The sequence below is a fragment of the Mustela putorius genome, unplaced genomic scaffold, assembly GCF_011764305.1.
Source record: "Mustela putorius furo isolate JIRA1106 unplaced genomic scaffold, ASM1176430v1.1 tig00003942_pilon_pilon_pilon, whole genome shotgun sequence".
Lineage (NCBI taxonomy): Eukaryota > Metazoa > Chordata > Mammalia > Carnivora > Mustelidae > Mustela > Mustela putorius.
Genome location: NW_025422087.1, coordinates 16,889,064 through 16,909,028, shown reverse-complemented (window position 1 = coordinate 16,909,028; position 19,965 = coordinate 16,889,064). Strand labels below are relative to the sequence as shown.

Sequence of the window (19,965 nt, the reverse complement as noted above, 5' to 3'; positions counted from 1 at the left end):
TACAAAAAACATATATTGTCTTTATATAATTGTGTTATTCTTCTAAGAAACTGTCCAAAGATAATTTTTAATATAAGACTCCTCTGTATCTGTGTCTGATCTTCTTCTAAACTACCACTTTCTGAACTATCAAAGTGGTTTTTTTTTTCCCATTAAACCAGTAAGTACTTTTAGCTTTGCTCCCAGACTTATTTGAATGAAATGAAGGCAAAGTGAGATTCAAGTCAGATGGCAACAGTTCTACATTTGAACAATAGCTCCCATCATCGTATGTCTTCTCCACAATCACGGAAATTTAAAATAGATGGAATTGTTAACAGGTTTACTTATCCAGTGTCAGTATGCTTGCTAGAGAACAAGGCTCTCTTGCCATGTATAGAGCACAAAGTCAAACATGGAACTTCTGGAATTTAGACAAGCATGCTTGCCTTCCTATCCCAATCCCTAAAAGTGAGCAGAATCGGGTAAAACTGCTGATCACTGTCAGAGCAAACATTCACCGTCAGGATCCATGCTTCAAAAATTAAGAAAGCTCTAATTATAGTACTAATGTCTACCTTACCTTCTTCTTCAGAAACTGCTGAAGTGTAGAAAGTTTCAGGATTCTGATAATCAGAGGGATATATAATCAAATATATCATCAAGTTTGATTATATATTGTATATATTGACATTGGGTGTAACAACTAATGAGTGAGTGAGTACAAAGCATAGGGCCCTGAGTTCTGAATAGTGAGGAAGAGGACCTTCCTCACTATATCTTGAGCCAGAAGCCAGTGTTCAAATCCTGACCTTCTTACTTGGCCACAGTGTCCCTGGGCTGGTTACTCTGTGCTTTCCGTTTGACGGTCTATAGAATCAGCCCCAAATCGGCCCTTACTTCCTAGAGCTGCTGCGAAGAGTAAATGAGTTAAAAAAGCAATAATGTGCTAAGGGAATTAAATTAAATATAAAAATAATGACGTGTCATTCTTTTCTCTTCTGTGTCTATTTCCGTGGCACTGAGAGGAAACCCGGGCTCGAACCCTGTGGGATGCGTGGACCCTGCCCTTTATGTTCCTCATTAGGTCAGTTCTTTGTCGTCTCGGTTTGCGAGGAGATTCATTTCCCACTCCTACTGAAAGTCTCCTCATGTGAAGTCCGTGCAGAGTTAAGAAAGGAAACTCTTTCCCTTTGTGGGGGTACCCAACACACCAAAGGCAAGTACATTTTACTGTTATGTGGGAAATTCTCTAAAAGCAGAGGAAGACCGGTGATCCATGCAAGCAGACGGGCCACACAGACACTGCGAGCAAGGTGGGTCAGTGTGATGCCACGCATGCTGTCCTCACACAGTACAGTCATCGTCACGTGGTCCTGGCCCAGAGGGGCCCAGGTCCTGAAACCAGAAGCCAGCTGAGTCCTGTGGGTTTGGTCTCAACAGGTCACAGGTGGTGAAATGTTCAGTATGAATTCATTGTGATTTTACATAATATTCAATATGTTCGATATGCAAACAACTGCGAACTATACAGGTTACTATGACAGACTGAGTAGGCGGACTGGCTTCATTTCACCCAGGATGGAAATGGTACTTCTCTTTCTCAGCATGTTTATCTCTGCTGTTCCCTTAAAGATAATTTAAGGGAGGAGAAAAGTAGCTCTTTATCATGAAATCCTAGTATCGCTTCAAATTTATTTCTACATCCTTTAAGTATTTTCAGTACTTTATTCGCAAATCTGCTGAGATTACACAGAAAAGCTTCTAGTATTTCCAATTAACAGAAAGAACTTTCATTCAATTACTCCATTTACATACTGAACCCGTTTTGGTAGAGTATCTATCATGCTTTGACCCGAGAAGGGTTGAGAAAAAGCTCTCTTGGCTAGTGTCTGTTCACAAATGACCTCTCTTCTTCCCTGGGTCTAGTCTCAACACCAAATGCCCCAAATGCAGTGCACTGAGATCTACTTCCCGACGTAGTAGTTCAAAGTCCTTCTTAGGAGACAAAGGAACTTGCGAGTCCAGCCAACTCCCTCGTCCCCCTCTTAGTTACACGAACCATACCCCATCTCTCCCACCCTCCTCTCCCCTCTCCCTGCAGCCTCTCATCATCCGGAAGGCTGGTCACTGAACACCTCGCATTCTGGTGTGACAATCGTGAGCGCTAAGTTACACCTGGCTTTTTGAATCTTCCGCAAAGAGCTCAAGTCAATGAGAAATTAGACTGCACATTTACAGATGATGTTCGTACTTTCAGTGGAGGATATATTTCCTGTCTTTTTAATAAGAGGAAAGCTAAGCAGCCTATACCCAAGAGGGAAAGCAACTGGCACCTTTCAGGCAGGGGCAATAAAAATGACCATTTTACATGAAGGAATCAAATTAATGGAAGTGTGATTGCTAGGCTGGAGGGTAGTGCAGAGCTTTGGGGCTTCTAACCAAGGGTTAGCTTTTAACTACTAAGGGAAATTATGCTGATTCTACCATTAAATACTGCAGGGTTTTAACACTACCTAAGATAGCCTGAATCCCAAATCATCAGAACTGTTGAATCTATCAGCTTGGTCTACTCTAATGGAAAGATCAGTAAATGCACCTGGAACCTTCCTCCCCTCCCCCTTCAAACTCTTAGGATGTAACTGGGGAAGGAAAAAATTTATTCCAAGATACCTCAATGCACTTGCAAAGCAGGAAGATGAATGTATTCAAACACACCATCAGTGACTTGGAGATTATTTTTCAAATCCTACTCCTGAAGAAGAACAGCCTGAAAAGGATCTTCCATAGACTGTGCCAACAAGCCCTACAAGGGGCACACTGGGCGATTATGATTAATCCACAAAAAGACTTCCAAGTATGCACAGTGGAGCCTGGCTTTCTGAAACATTCCATCCTTCTACACATTCCATGTGGCCAATAATCGATACCCTGATTAGAGAAGTACCTGCCAGTAAAATGTCACAAAGAGGAAAAGCAGCACATGTAATGGATAGCTATCAAACGGTTTGCAGTAAAGGTCCTTAAAGCAAAAAAAATAAATAAAATGGTTACGTCTCTAAAAGACACCCATATGTTTAAGAGGAGGCCGCATTGTATAAGCCTACATTGACAACTGTGCTATAATTTATGCAGAAATATGTAGATGCTTTTATTTTCTTTCTTCCTGGAAGAAATGACAAGGATCTTTTCACAAGTGTTTGTCTTTGAAAACCACTTTGTATTTTCTAACCTAATATTGATTTTCTTTGATCATTTTAAGAATAGGAGTTATGTGGATACAGAATATCTCAGAGTGGCAAAATTATAAGCAATTATTGTTTTGTTTCGGTTTTAGATTTTATTTATATGCCTTTTCCATATTTTGTATATTGACATACTATTTCAGTCATTAATGATGAAAAAAATTTAAGTTGCAAAAAGATCTGTAGGGAATAGAACTATTTGGCAACTTTCAGTTTTATTTTTTAAAAAAATTTTTTTTTCTAATATGTTTACTAACTCTTTTTCTATATAGACTCATATCATAGATTATTGGACATAGATATAATTATTAACATATAAGGATATCTTACCTGGGCACCTTCACTTTAAATAGATATAAACATCTATTCTTTCTGTAACACGCATTAATCAACTTCATTACATCACATCCCTACTCAAAACCTTCATCTATAGAATTAAAAATATCAGTTCCTTAGCATTACACTCAAAACCATTCATGACCAACTACCACTATCTTACCACCTTCTGGCCTGGTTCCCGTATTCTAGCCACACAAAACAAGCTGAAATTCCCAGCTCTCTCGCTCCTGCGTGCCTCTGAAAATACTATTTCTTCTCGATGGAACAGCTTTTTCTTCCTCCTGACCACCTGAAAATTTTCTATTTATTTTTCTTTAGAATTTTATTCCAAAGTTTCCATTCTTGAATGGCACCATTGTTGGTGGAGAAAAATGATATATCCTCTAGAGAGAGCAATTTCGCCCTATCAAAATTATAAATGCACTTACCCTTCAACCCAGCAATTTCACTCCTAGGAATTTAACCTACAGATATCCTCACACATTTGAGATGATGATATACAAGATTATTCATAGCACCATGGTGGGTAGCAGAAAATATTGGAAACAACCTTATACAGATATATATACTGGGAGTTGGGTAAACACATGGAAATCCATATAGTAAAACACTTATCTATGCAGCTGTCAAATGAATGAGGAGTCCTTGATGTACTGACAAAGAAAAATCTCCAACACATGCTGTTAGAGGAGAAAAGCACGGAATGGGACATGAAATTTCTGTATAAGGAGAAGGGAAGAATACATACAAATTTGCCTTTATTTGCATAAACTATTTCTGCAAGGATAACTTTATAAAACTAGTAATATCACAGGACAACAGAAGTGTGCTGGAAACGTCACTAGATGCCATTTTACATTTGTTGAAATTCTGAAACCATGTGAATGTACCACTTCCTTAAAAGGTAAAATTGGGGATGCCTGGGTGGCTCAGTTGGGTAGGCCACTGCCTTTGGCTCAGGTCATGGTCCCAGTGACTTGGGATGGAGTTCTGTATCAGGCTCCTTGCTCAGCAGGGAGCCTGCTTCTCTCGCTGCCTCTGCCTGCCTTTCTGCCTGCTTGTGTGTACTCTCTCCCCCTCTGTCTCTCTCTGGCAAATAAATAAAATCTTAAAAAAAAAAAAAGGTAAAATTGTAAAAGCTTAAAAACCAAAATGCTAAAAAGTGTCCACATGTTTATGGAAGTATATCTCTATTTCCCACGCTCTCTTTATTATTCCTTTACTCTCTAATTAGAACCTTTACTGACTTCAGATACTTTGTGCCAGATGCTGTGGCAGGTAGAGACGGAAAATCAAAACAACCTGCAGGGAAAATGAACCTCAAAGTACAACTCAAAAATCAGACAGAATATCTCATTTCAGTGAGTGCCCTGGGTGCAGGGTGTGACAGACAGGCAAAGAAGAGGGAGGCGTCTCAGACAACTCTGATAGCCCTCTTACCGCTGGTTCACAGGAACTGTTCACATGGCCTATCTCTGGAACTAGATTGCCATCTCCTTAAAGATAGCTCAGAGGTGAGCACACAGGAGATACTCATGTTGAATGAACCACTGAGTAAGATACAACAGACACAACTACTGCACTTTTTAACAAGAACTAATACTTAAGTACTTAACTAGACTCTAACCTGATTCCACAATCAATTTTTCTAAAGATTTTATTTATTTATTTGACAGAAATCACAAGTAGGCAGAGAGGCAGGCAGAGAGAGAGAGAGAAAGGCAAGCAGGCTCCCTGCTGAGCTGAGAGACCGATGCGGGGCTCGATCCCTGGACCCTGGGATCATGACCCAAGCCAAAGGCAGAGTCCTTCACCCACCGAGCCACCCAGGTGCCCCTCCACAATCGATTTTATAAGAATTTAGTATAAGCTACGCTACAACCCAGCAACTGCACTACTGGGTATTCACCCTAAAGATACAAACGTAGTGATCCAAAGGGGCACATGCACCCGAATGTTTATAGCAGCAATGTCCACAATAGCCAAACTATGGAAAGAACCTAGATTTCCATCAACAGATGAATGGATAAAGAAGACGTGGTATATACATACAATGGAATACTATGCAGCCATGGACTAGATATGTCCATCAAAAGAAATGAAATCTTGCCATTTGTGACAACGTGGATGGAACTAGAGGGTATTATGCTTAGTGAAATAAGTCAATCAGAGAAAGAAAATTATCATACGATCTCCCTGATATGAAGTTGAGAGGCAACGTGGGGACTTTGGGGGGGTAGGAAACGAATAAATGAAACAAAATGGGAACAGGAGGGAGACAAACCGTAAGAGACTCTTAATCTCACAAAACAAACTGAGGGTTGCCGGGGGGAGGGGGTTAGGGAGAGGGTGGTTGGATTATGGACATTGGGGAGGGTATGTGCTATGGTGAGTGCTATGAAGTGTGTAAACCTGGCAATTCACAGACTTGTACCCCTGGGGCTAAAAATACATTATATGTCAATTTAAAAAATTAAAAATTATTTTAAAAAATACAAATTTGGAAATAAAAGGAAAAAACTTAGTATAAAGGTCTAAGGATTAAAAAAAATTGGGGGGGCAGGGAGAGAGGAAGAGAGAGAGACTCTCAAGCAGGCTCCACGCCCAGCATGAAAGCCTACTGCAGGGCTCGATCTCACAAATCTGAGATCATGACCTGAGCCAAAATCAAGAGTCAGACACTTAACCCACTGAGCCACTCAGGAAACCCAAGAATAAAAAAAAAATTTAAGTAACTATCCCTATCTTATGTGCACAGATATTTATGAATATATTCAACAGTCACAAAGTCATGTAAACAAATGATTTTATCTATGTGGTGCTTCATTTTCTCCCAATACTATCAATTAAATATACACAGTGAGACCAATGCACCTGGCACAATGCAGGGCTGGTGATATAATGGCCAACAAAAACAGACACAGCCTTGCTCTCACGGATGTTATGAGTTAACGGGAGATTAATCATATAATCACACAAGTTTCACAAGTAATTTTCTGTATCTTGGAGAGAGGGAAGACAGAGAACATAAGGCATGGCCAAGAATTCTCCTAGCCAGCCATCAGGGAAAGAACGTTGTCCTAAAACCTCTGCGTCTCAGATGTTAGGGGATTGTAAAGAGAATTCAGTGTCGTGAGCAGTGATGAACCTGAACCTCTGAATCTCTGAATTTTGCACCTCTGAAACTATCAGCTATTATGGATATTTTCATTCACATTACAGTTACTGCATACATCTCAAAATACTATTTATATTTATCACTATTTTAGAATTATGGTAGTTATTCTGCTTGCTACCATACCTTGCTATTTAATGTATTAATAAAGAAGTACATAGTACTCCATCACAAATCTGATTTGGGGGAGCTGGGGGTGGGGAAAATGGGTGAAGGTGGTCAAAAGGTACTAATAAATTTAACTAACTTAATTGTTAAATTTAACTAATAAAGTTAAGTCCAGGGGATGAAATGTATGGCATGATGACTATAATTAATAATAATCCACTGCAGTGTTGGGGAGGGGGAAGGGTAAAATAGGCAAAAGGGACTAAAAGGTAAAAACTTCTAGTTATAAAATAAACAGGGCACAGGGATGCAACGTACGGCATAAAGAATATAGTTAGTATTCTAACAACTTTGTATGATGACATATGGTAGCTAGGTTTATCACTGTAATCATTTTGTAATGCATATAACATTAAATCACTATGTTGTACACCTGAAATTAATAAAACATTATACATCAACTACACGTCAACAGAAAATAATACTCTACTGTACATTTGACAGTTGCTGAGAGCAGATCTTAAATTTCTCATCCAGGACCAGGAATGCTTGAAGCACCACAGGGGAGAGGAAGCTGGAGGTGGACAAGACATTTTCCAAGGATGTCGGGCCCTACGTGGACCTGGATGAGACAGAAAGCAGCACCTGACCTCTGATGAACTCGGCAGCCAATGAAAAGGCAGCCCATGCAGATTTTTTAAAGGATTTTGTACATCTCTTTGATGATGATGATATCTACTGAGATACAGTAGTGAATCTGGTCAAGCCTTTGTTATGTAGTGGTCTGGTGGATCTCCTCAAAAGACAATTTCAAACAGATCTAAAGACCTTGTGGACATTACCTGAAATTAGGAGATGGTTAACACAGAAAGAGAAGAATAGTTTTAACTATCTGTATGAGGCCTATGAATCTCTGAATGAGACCAAATTTCATCCTTTATTTAAAAAAAGAAAAAAAAAATCTCATCACAAGGAAAAAACTGTAATACGTGTGGTGCTGAATGTTAACTAGACTTACTGTGATCATCCTGCAATTTACAGACATATGTCAAATCATATTATACATCTGAAGCTAATGTTTATGTCAGTTATACCTAAATTTATTAAACATGATTTTTCTCTATTTTGATGACTATGTTTCAGTATCATTGGTTTCCTGTATAATTTTATTTATTTTATGCATTTAAAAACAGTTTTCTGATAAGGGGCCCATGAACTTGAGACTGTCAAGAGTCCATAACCCCAAGACTCTTTTTTTTTTTAATTTTATTTATTTATTTGACAGACGGAGATCACAAGTAGGCAGAGAGGTAGGCAGAGAGAGAAGGGGAAGCAGGCTCCTTGCTGGCCAGAGAGTCTGATGAGGCCTCCATCGCAGGACCCTGGAATCATGACCTGAGCCGAAGGCAGAGGCTTAACCCACTGAGCCACCCAGAAGCCCCACTTTTTTTTTTTTTAAAGATTTTTTATTTTATTTGACACAGAGAGAGAGAGAGAGAGAGAGAGATCATAAGTAGGCAGAGAGGCAGGCAGGGGTCGGGGGGAAGAGAGAGCCTGATGCGGGGCTCAATCCCAGAACCCTGAGATCATGACCTAAGCCAAAGGCAGAGGCTTAACCCAGTGAGCCACCCAGGTGCCCCCATAACCCCAAGATTCTTAAAAATCGCTGGGTTATAAAGATGGTTCAGACTGGAATAACGAAGTTGGCATACCATAGCACATCATTGAATAGGAGAGATTTTTTTCTTTCTTTTCTATTATCATTATTATTATTATTATTATTTTAAACTTTATTTATGTGAGAGAGAGAGAACACAAGTAGGGTGAGGGGCAGAGGGAGAAGCAGACTCTCCAACAAGCAGGGAACCTGATATGGGCCTCAATCCTGGGACTCCAGGATCATGACCTGAGTTCGAAGGTAGACACCAACCAACTGAGCCACTGGGCACACTAGAAGAGTTTTCTGTTTTTAATTACCTCTGGGAGAAATGGGAAAGAAGAATGCCAATTCACTTCAAAGTTCCAAGTAAAATGAAAGAGAATAATAGAGTGGTAAGTTTGAATTTACAGTCAGGTTTTATTGTATTTTGGGGCATATGTCATTTTCTGATAACAAATCTGTGGATATACAGTTTGTGTGAATATAAACAAAGTATGCTATGAAAAACACAGTATTTACGTATTTTAGATAGCTACCTAACCATGATGACCACATGAAAGGTCAATTATTAGATATGTGGTAGATGACTGTTCAGGAAATAGTCACTACCCCCTCCTCCAACCTCCATGGTGTTATATACTTTCCTGTCCCACCATGTTGGAAGTGACTCTCTGATCTGCTTTGGCCAATGGAACATGGACAGCTATCAAAGTGTGTGAGCTCTGAGACCAGACCTTTAAGAGGCATCTAATGTTTCCACTGACCCTTCTGAGAATTTTTCTTCCTTCCTTCCCTTCCCTTCCCTTTCCCTTCCTTTCTTCCTCCCTCCTTCCTTCCTTTCTTTTTAAAGATTTCATTTATTTATTTGACAGAGAGAGACAAGAGCACAAGCAGACAGAGAAGGAGAAGCAGGCTCCCCACTGAGCCAGGATCCTGGGATCATGACCTGAGCTGAAGGCAAATACTTAACTGACTGAGCCACCCAGGTGCCCCACTTTCTGGGAATTTCTAAACTCTTGTCATGAGAAGGAAACATTCCAGATAGCCTACTGATGACAAAAGAATGGCAGATCTGACCAAATCTGGGTCCTGAAGCTAAGTAAACTCAGCTATATCCATCTGTGCCAGCCAAGATCTGCCGAACTCTAACCATCCAAAGACTTAGAAGACCAAGATAAATGCTGACTATTGAGCGCCACAAAATTTATGATGGTTTTTTTGTGCAGCAGTATCTGACTAACATAATATGCTAAGAGTGCTCTTGTTGAATGGTGAAACAGAAAAGTCACTGTCACATTAAATGACTGCAATGCTACTATCAAAGATATAAAAAGTTTCTTAAAAAAACAACTCCACAAAGTTTACATTAGACTGCACCATTAATTAGTTTGCTGCCCTCCTAAGGAAACAAACTCTAAAGTATTATGTATTTCAGAATTCCTAGTCTAAAAAAGGGCATTAAGGTTCCTATAACAAAACTGATAATGAATATATACTGATGTTTTATGTTAAAATAAATGTTTATGTACTTTTTTTCTTTTTTATGCCTTATCCCCTGAGCCAATTTTTTTTCTATTAACCAATTACACTCCTGACTGTATCAGGTTAAGTGGGCTTCTTCAATATCTCAGTCTGCCAGAAATCCTATTGTGGGTATTGCAATGATCAGGGCTTCTGTGTTATTTTTGCTTTGTTTTGTTGCAAATCCCATTTATAAGCCAGCTTGTAGTCCCGGCATCGAGTTTGAATGTTACAATTTCATTTCATATTGAGTTTGAGTACTGTGGTGAGTTTTTGATATAATACTGGCTTCTCCAATAATTTATTCATCAATTTAGATTTCTGTTAACCAAGTCTAAAACCTGATCCATTAGATTTTTAAAACACAAGGACATCAAATGAGGAATAAAACCCGAACTCGTTCTGACTTATAAGGCCCTCCATCCTAACCTGGTTCCCAACTTCTTCCCTGACCACGTTTGTTACCACTGTCTGCCGCTGGTGCTCATTCCACACTGTGATCCCACACTGACCCTTCTGTTCTGCTAATGTATCAAGCTCGTTACCACTTTGGGGCCTTTCTCTCGGAGCTTTTCTCTGCCTGAGCTTTTCTCTGACATTCCCACGGATGTTATTCAGATCTCAAATGACACCACAGAGGCCCCCAGTGACTACCCAAAATAAAGCCTCCAATTAAACCCTTTTGATGCTATCACTCCATTTTAAGTCTTTGTATAATACTTCTCACTAGGTGATAAGTAATATCATTAGCTAATATTTGTCTTTTCCCCAAAATAATATAAGACTCACAACTGATATGTCTTTCATGTTCACACCTCACTCCCAGGGCTTAAAAATCTAGCATAGCACATAGGTGCAGACCAATGAAAATTTTCGATTATTAAACTGAATACAAACATGGATGCTAAAACAAACTAAAAACCAGAATAAGATTTTTTTCAACCACTGTGGATAAGTTAGGATTTAAAAACAGAAATAAAAAAATTTAATATATTATATGTTTTATGTCAACCATTTCTATAACATCTCCCCCCAAATGGTTTAAATTGACTTACAAATCAACACCACCCCCAGGATCAAGCACAGAAAGATTACTTCTCAAATCTTACATGGGATTAAATGCAGAGAGGTTCTAATTATTTTACAGAACTGGTTCGATGATTTCATATTTATTAGCAAAACCACCTAGATAATTTCTAGATAATGAATTTTTTTTTTTATAAAGTCTGCTAAAAGTTCATCTCCTTTTATTTCAATACTTTCACGAAGAGAAATCAGTTTGGAGTAATACCAAGTAATGCACGCATGCCTCTTACTGTGTGCGAGGTAAGCTCAAGTACTTTACTTGCACTGACTGATCTGATTCTCACAAAATCCTAGAAGGTGCTTCTAATACGTTTTTAATTTTCCAGATGAGAAAAATGAAGCTCAGAGAGGTCAAGTAATCTGCCAAAAGCCAGCGAGCTAGTTAGAGGTGAGGTGGGATCTGACCCAGACAGATGGGCTCCCGAGCCTGTGCCCACAGGCTCTACGTGATGTCACGTCACCTGACACGGCTCGGCCAGATTGTTCCTGAGGATTCTGGAGTTGTGATTTAGGGTAGCAGCTTAACTCTCTGCAAATGACAGAAGAGTAAATCTGGATGCTGTATGGCAGCTATATTCCTTGGGAATGATGAAGAAGAAAACTTGGGTAGAGAGAGATAAATAAAGGAGAGGCCAAGAGAGAAGTTAATGAGATGGCAAGAGACAGGGAGAATGCTGGCCGGCATCAGTCCTGTGCCAGCCCTGCTGCCTGGCTGAACTTCTGCCCTTGAGTTTAAAGGGACACACCCTTGTATCCATATGATAAGTCCCCTTTCTTGTTTAAAATACCTCAAGATTTTATTACTTGCAATTGTTAAGAACCTTAACTCATTATCAGAAGTGATCAACCAAATGAGGGAAGATTTGGCTCCTGATACTAAACTGAAATTGATGAACTAGCACCAGAACGTGTACAAGGTAAATGGGAATTAAGAATAAAAAATGCTCGGCTAATAACATTTTTTAAAAATATGGACAAATCAATGGGTCTTAGGTCTTATTCGAATCAATATTTGAAATGTATATCCAGGGAAGATTTAGAAATAACTATTGATTTTGTTGTTTTACCCATCTCTGGCACAAGGAATTGCTCTGAATTTTTTTTTTCTTCCTAATCAGGCATGCTAGATTACATGAGTGTGCCAACCCAGTAAGGAGGCAGTAATTTCAGCTTACCCTCATCCACTGACAGAACAGATAACGCGCAGCTCCCTGAAAGAGCTCCCTTCCTTTGCTGGCACAGGGCTGCTATTTTGGTATCTATCAGTGAAGAACAAATATCTAGTGGCAATAGAGCCTAGACACGTGTTAGCATGGGTAAACAGCTTTTGTTAATGGACAGTGTTCAACACTGAACACCAAGTCCCTTATGGTGACAGGTGACCTAGAATTTCTAGATGTGGAAACTAGTAAAGCCAGGCCATCTTTTCTCCAACAAACTTTTTTTATAAGATGTATTTATTTTAATTTTGAGAAAGAGACAGCAGGGAGGAAGGGAGAGGAAGAGAATCTCATGCAGATTCCCTGCTAAGCACAGAGCCCAATACAGCAGGGCTTGATCCCACGATCCTGAGATCATGACCTAAGTTGAAATGGAGAGCCCAACACTTAGAGGACTGAGCCACCCAGGCACCCCTCCATTACATTCTTTTTTTTTTTTTTTTTTAAGATTTTATTTATTTGACAGACAGAGATTACAAGTAGACAGAGAGGCAGGCAGAGAGAGAGGAAGGGAAGCAGGCTCCACGCTAAGCAGAGAGCCCGATGCGGGGCTTGTTCCCAGGACCCTGGGATCATGACCTGAGCCAAAGGCAGAGGCTTTAACCCACTGAGCCACACAGGCGCCCCTTCATTACATTCTTGATACCAACTTTCCCATTCAAGTTGGTGCAACAATCATTCCAATTATATAAAGTACGAAGTTCACAGTAATTGTCAACTTACTTCTATAATATACTCTTCTCATGCAAATAAGCTGCTGCTTCTTCCTAAGTAGTATTATTATATATATGTACTGCCAAGAACTAACCAACATGTGTGGACTAATTTATCACATTGCCATTGTCAAGTGTCTAAGTCTAGACACTTGTCAACTTTCCACCTGCATTGATGTTAACGTCTTTTAAAAAGTTTTCCATGGGCCATGTGGCTCCCGTCAGTCCATTATTTCAGATTATTGCTGCCATAATCACTACACCTACTGGACACCTACTCAGCAGGTGGTCTGGCCCACCTAAGTCCCTCCTGTTCATTCTGTATTACCTTCCCACCTTCCTGAGGCTCAAACCTGAGACCCTCTGTACCATCTCCATGGCAGAAGGCTTCAAGTTTCTCACAGGACTGATACCCTGATAGTGACTCGCTAGTCTAACAGAGTACTTCGGCGGGGCGGCACAGAGCACTTGGGCGGGGCGACCCAACGAGCCCGCGTTCTCCTTTTGTCGGCCCTCCTCCTTCCACATTAGGTGGGGCCTTATCTACTCGACCCACTCCTTCCTTTAAGCCTTCTCCAGTTTGAACAGCCCTTTCCTTGTGAGAAGGGAGACAGTACCAGCATTCACTGTGCTAAATACTATACAAATGCTCTCATTCAATCCGTACAGCAATCCGATAAGACCAGTACTAAGTCCCTCATTTTGAGATGAGGAAAGTGAAACGTAAAGAATTTAGGTAATTTACAAGTAAGTAGCAGATCTAAAACTTGAATGGGACACAGTAACTTAAAAAGCTCCCAAAGCAGTTAACCTCTCGGCCTTTGCACAAGCTGTTCCCCCTTGCTCAGAAAGGTCCTACCCTCTTCCACTGGCTGGTGAGTACCTGGTCAGCCTTCAAAGTTGGACTTAAGGGCCCCCACCCCCTTCTGAAGCCTTCTTCCACACTCTTCAACCCGTGGTAATCATTCTTCACTTTGTTCCAAAGCCAAGTATCACTGCCATAAATATTTATTTTGCTTCTTTTACTTGTCTGTGAGGTCTTTGGAGGAAGGGATATTCTATTTATACCAGCACACTGCAGTAACCCAAAAATGTCTGTAACGTTACATACTGCCCTAAGAGACATCAGAACACAAAGTTTCCTTCCCAACCACTCTATAGATTAAAAAACGAAAACAATTCAGCAGGATACAAATTAACATTTAACCTAAAATATTCCAGCTTGACAGTAAGTATGCATTGGTTATTAGGCTTGTTAGCTGTTTAAATCATACATTTTAAATTTAAATACATATTCAAAGCTTCCTTCGGAATGCATAATCAATTTAACAGGTGTGATCTTTTCTCTGTATTTACACTAGCCAGCTCTGGAAATTACTAGAGATGGTGGAGGAGGTAGAGAAGAATGCTGGCCATTCCTCTCTGCCACAGAAGGCCGTGATGGAGGCAACTTCAGAGACTGCCCCCCTCGGTTGTTTATCACTCCTTGTGTGAGCACTCAGGTCAGATGTAAAGATACGTGTTCTTGGAAGGACAATGGGGGAGGGTACAACTTGTCTCAAAATGCAAGCAAGTTAATTTTAGCCAGAAAACCACAGAAAAAGTAATCTGTTAAAGGAAAGCCAGAATCCTGTGTTCAATGAGGCACCTTTCTAAATGTTGCTGGAGCCCTTTTGACTATACTGGATTTTCACCTTACATACCAACTTATTTATTCTGTAATTAAAAAGTTGTTTGTTTTTTTTTTTAAGATTTTATTTATTTATTTGACAGAGAGAGAGACAGCAAGAGAGGGAACACAAGCAGGGGGTGTGGGAGAGGGAGAAGCAGGTTCCCCGATGAGCAAGGAGCCTGATGTGGGGCTCGATCCCAAGACCCTGGGATGGTGACCAGAGCTGAAGGCAGCCGCTTAACAACTGAGCCAACCGGGTACCCCTGCAATTAAAAAGTTCTTAAGTTGTGCAAGTGGTGACTCTCAACTTTTGTTTAGTTCTCTCAGTAAGTATAATACTAGCCTATACAATTTCCTTTTTTTTTTTAAAAGTAATCTCTAAACCCAACATGGGACTTGAACCCACAACCCCTAGATCAAGGGTCAAATGCTCTACTGCTCTACTGAGTGAGCCAGCCAGGAGCCCAGGTAATTTCTTGGGTGGGAGGGAGAGAGAGAAGAGGGAAGAGAGAGAGAGAGACAATGAATGAGAAAGCGAGAGAGACCTGGAAGACAAGAGGAGTTATGCTTGGCTTCCTTATCCCTTTTTCTTGCCATGATTCTCTAAAGGGACCTGTATAAAGGGATTTGTGATTTTCTTGCATTATTATTCAAAGGATCAACGGGATATTGCCATATTTTTTAAAGTGTAGCTTGAGACATTTCTGAAATAAATTCAGTGGAATATAACTAGCCCGTAAACAAAACGAAAACCTGAATACATCACAAGTAGCAACAAAAGTATTGTTTAAATTTTCTTTTAGTCTTGTGTGCATAATGGCTTGTATTTTTGTACCATGAGTCTCCACCAAAAATGTCAGAAAGCCACAGAGCTACTTATAAACAAGAAAAGATTCAGTGTCCACACCAAAACCACTGCTCTTAATGGGATTTTTACCATTTGAGGAATAAAGATACCTTCCATTATGAAACAAAGTCCCAATTACAGAAAGATATTTAATTAATCCTGTACTTAGAAACCTTCCAAATATCCTTTGTAATAATCGACATAAACCCGAAGGATTTCATATGTTAGCAAGAATGTAATTTGTTTCACAGTGCAGTAATAAATCAGATTGGGAAGTAATTTATTCCTTACTATAGAAATTCTGAGTATGTATCTTTTTCACACAATTTAAAGGGTTCATCTCAGATAAAGCAAAAAAAAAAAAAAACTAACATGAAATTAAAAGTAAATGATAAATATTTCATATTAGCACAATTTTAATATGACTTTTCCACATGAACCGAAACCAAATAATCACCTTCGAAAGGCTATACCAGTTAAGTCTTTAAAAATTTCACATCTGGTAATGAAAACCATGTATCTCCAGAAAGTTGTATAATCAGATTCAATACCCCAACATCCACATTATTTCAACATGTAGTATAAAGACCAATATTTTGTGTCTTTATCATACCTCTGAGACTTTCCATGCTAGTGACCAAGTTTCATAGCAGAGATGCTCTAGGGTTAGGAGCAGAAGTGTGCTTTGGGGGAGCTAAAGTTGTATCAAGGCACAGCATACATCAACATACTGGATATTCATCTGATCTACGAATGGAAGTGTTTCCTCGTAAGCACACCGATATTAATTCATTGGTTCATTTCCTCTCTATGTCTCCTGTCCCCTGCATATGACTACACATGCACAGTACACAATGTCCTACACTTGCTGGGATGCTCCCTAGGACCTGGTCAGGTCACTGACTCCTGCCTTAAGTCTCCCATGTCCTCTTCAGTATGCCACTTTATATCTGTTTTTGTTTCCTCTCTTTTGGTATGGAAAATTCCTACAAGCGCTTGAAGACTCAGCTCAGACACCTGAAGGAGGATCCCGACAAGACCACCAAAAAGGAATGAAATAAAGTTCTGAATTCTCTGGGTAAGTTTTCATGGCAGAATAGTGAAACTCATGGCTAAAATGAAGTTTAAAAGATTATCCACAACTACCGGTGGACTAACTCTCCTGACTTGGTAAAATATTGTGGTTTAACTAAGGATCGGCAGTAATATCCACATAATATATATAATTATATATATATATGTATATATATATAACTGAAAACAATGTAAGTTATATATATTAAATAGGACAAGAATGCAAAAGGCTAGATGTTTCTGTATTAATGAACACTTATAGATGTATATTGTGTTGTATTTATTTGGCTTTTGCTATTTTCTTTGGTTCAGCTGACTCTTCAACTGCATCTATAGAGACATCTACAGCGGCACCTGGCTGGCTTAGTCAATGGAATATTCAACTCTTGATCTCAGGGTCATGAGTTCAAGACACACATTGGGAATGGAGCCTACCTAAAAAAATAACCTAAAAAAGCAGAGTAAAATGAATGCCTATATAGTCAACTCCCACTTTCAACAATTACCAACACATAGTCATCTAGCTTCATCCACATCATCAACCCTCTACTGAATCATTATGTTTCTGAATCTTTGCAGACATTTTGTCCATAATTATCTTAATATGTATCTCTAAACCATCATTTTAAACATAATTACGTTTATTGCAGAAAAATGAATAATCCTCTTAGTATCATTAAATATCTAACTAGCGGTCAATTATAGCTGTTTTTTATAGTTTGTTCAATTCAGCATCTAAACAATGGCAACAGACTGCATCTATGGGGTGCCTGGGTGGCTCAGTCATTAAGTGTCTGCCTTTGGCTCAGGTCATGATCCCAGGGTGCTGGGATTGAGCCCCGCAACAGGCTCCTTGCTTGGCAGGAAGCCTGCTTCTTCCTCTCCTGCTCCCCCTGTTTGTGTTCCCTCTCTCTCACTCTGTCTCTTTGTCAAATAAATACATAAAAAACCTTTTAAAAAAATTTAGGCTGCATCTACTTACTATAACCCTTAAGTCTTTTAAAATCAATTTATGAGATCCCCTTTATATTGTTCATTGCAGGTTATTGTTTGAAGAAATTTCCAGGTTATGTTGTTAAGGTTCCTATGCCTTAAAATAGAGATCAGGGTTTCATATTAGCAAGATAACTGTTACAATACAGTCTTTCATTCTACGGCTTGTGATGAGCACTATCAAATATAATGAGTAAGAGGCTACTATGGCAATGGCTAGGAAAGTTAGTTTACAAAGTATGGCTCACTGCTATCTTGAACTCTAGCCATTATGAGGATGACATCCACAGAGAAGAAACAAACATTTGCAAGAACTTCATTTCTCTGTTATGCAAGGATATGCATACCAAGACCCTTGGAGAACAGTGAAAAAAAAATTCCAAATATTAAATCCAAACAGTAACGGTATTCGAAGTTAATTTCCTAATAGTTCTTAGTAATAACGTAAACATTTTGAAAGTTATCTGACTTTTAGATAGTTCAGTTCTCCATGCCGGTGTTCTAGCCCACTGGTACAAATGTTCCACTTCAAGACGACTGAATCCGTTTGCGTTTAAACCTAGGTAAGCTTCAGGGTGCCTGGGTGGCTCAGCGGGTTAAGCCCCTGCCTTCGGCTCAAGTCATGCATGCTCTCAGGGTCCTGGGATCGAGTCCTGCATAGGGCTCTCCGCTCAGCGGGGAGCCTGCTTCCCTCTCTCTGTCTGCCTGCCTCTCTGTCTACTTGTGATCTCTCTCTGTCAAATAAATAAAAAAATCTTAAAAAAAAATAAATAAACGTAGGTAAGCTTCAGCTGATAATCATGAACACACAAGCAAGGCGAACACACGGGACAGAGTGGTATTTGCCGCTCTAAAACTCCTCTGACCCTCACTACATATGAAAGTAGTAACCTAAGTTTTACTCCTAAAGCACTTTAAAATGCACTATTAAACATGTCACAGTGTTTAGTGATGTAAATAAATCATTAAAAACCTGCAAACCTTTCTGTAGCCTGAACACAAAGCCAAACGCAATACTTCCTATTTTAATTCCCAGGAAGTTTTTCTCAGTTACTATAGGAACACAGCTATCATGTTAGAAAAGGAAAAAAAAACCCAGCCCCAGAGGAGTGCGCTCACACCACCTACCATAGACCTGGGCTTGCTGACGGCCACCAGACTAGTGAGGAAGTCTTCATCGTGCAGCTGGCTGAAAACATGGGCGTCATAGGCTACCATGATGGAGATTTCTTCCATCATCTTGCCAGCTGGCCTTTCCACAGCACCAGTGCTGCCCCAGCTCCAGACCAGACTATCCAAGGAAAAATCCTGCCGCAGCTCAGTGCTAATGCCCACACCCACCTGAGTTTGAGGGGGCGGAGTATCAAAAATCCAGAGGGGAAAAAAGAAAAGGGGGAAAAAAAAAAAAGAAAAGCAGCTGCTGTCCCAGGCTTGTTTAGTAATTCACCTCCAGTAGAAAACTAAGGCAGGTTTCTTATCTGTGGAGGAAGTATACAGTATAAACACCTTCTGCATTCTTAACACAGCAGCTAGAAAGTTCGGTTTGGGGAAATCTTCTTTCAGCTTCAAAAAGAGAAATAAAGAGAAGTTTTCTAACTGGAAATATCCTAAAGCAAAACCAAATAAAACTTGAAAACAAAAGGCCCCCAAACTGATTTACGTTATGTTCTTGGTAATTAGAAACTTTAAAAGTTTGTCTTCTTACTTCAGTATCATTTATGTCAAGATTCTTCTTCTTCTTGGAGAAGTGGGTTTTCTCATGCCTTAATTTTTCACATTCATAGAAAACAAATAGATGGCAACCTTTAGTTTTTCAGAATTTCTAGAATTCTTGGTGCGGTTAAGAATTATTTCCTGAAGTATGAAAAAAAGAGATTCTTTTTCACCTCTGATTATTTCTGTTAAAACAAAAAAAAGGACCAAAATATAAAAATGAAATAGGGACTGCAATAATTATCATTTCCCCTTTTCCCACTAAAAAACACAAATATTTTAAATAAAATTCTTGATTTTAGGAACTTTGTTTTCTGTTATTCAGAAAGCAACACAAAGGTCTCACTTCTAACTTTATGGTTTTTCTCCCATAGATAAAAGTTCTCCTCTTTTTTTTTTTTTTTTTTTTTTTTTAACTTAGAGGTTTCTTTTAATTACCCATTTTAACAGATAGTCATGAACTGGTGCTGTCGTAGCCACCAGAAGTGTTTCACAGTTGGGAGACCATATATGAATCTCAATATGCACTATGAAAAATTTTAAGGCTGCCCATAATCATCATTACAAGGTTGCCTAAATTACCAGGAAATATAATGTCTGCTAATTCCATGGGAAAAGTA

At 39.4% G+C, this 19,965-nt stretch overlaps 1 protein-coding gene across 11 annotated transcripts in view; it reads right to left on the bottom strand.

The window, feature by feature from the left end:
- The window catches only part of RABGAP1L (RAB GTPase activating protein 1 like), a 778,147-nt gene that overhangs the window by 82,958 nt on the left and 675,224 nt on the right, over positions 1-19,965 (bottom strand). For 2 of the 11 annotated variants that reach the window (XM_045069739.1, XM_045069738.1), the window contains exon 2: positions 19,338-19,530. The exons of 7 other annotated variants lie outside the window; for them this stretch is intronic. Coding sequence is in view for 2 of the 4 variants with exons in the window: in XM_045069741.1 (XP_044925676.1) it covers positions 18,761-18,871 (111 nt within the window). In the remaining 2 variants the exon portion in view is untranslated. 2 more of the 11 variants (XM_045069741.1, XM_004761951.3) reach the window with 2 other exon arrangements.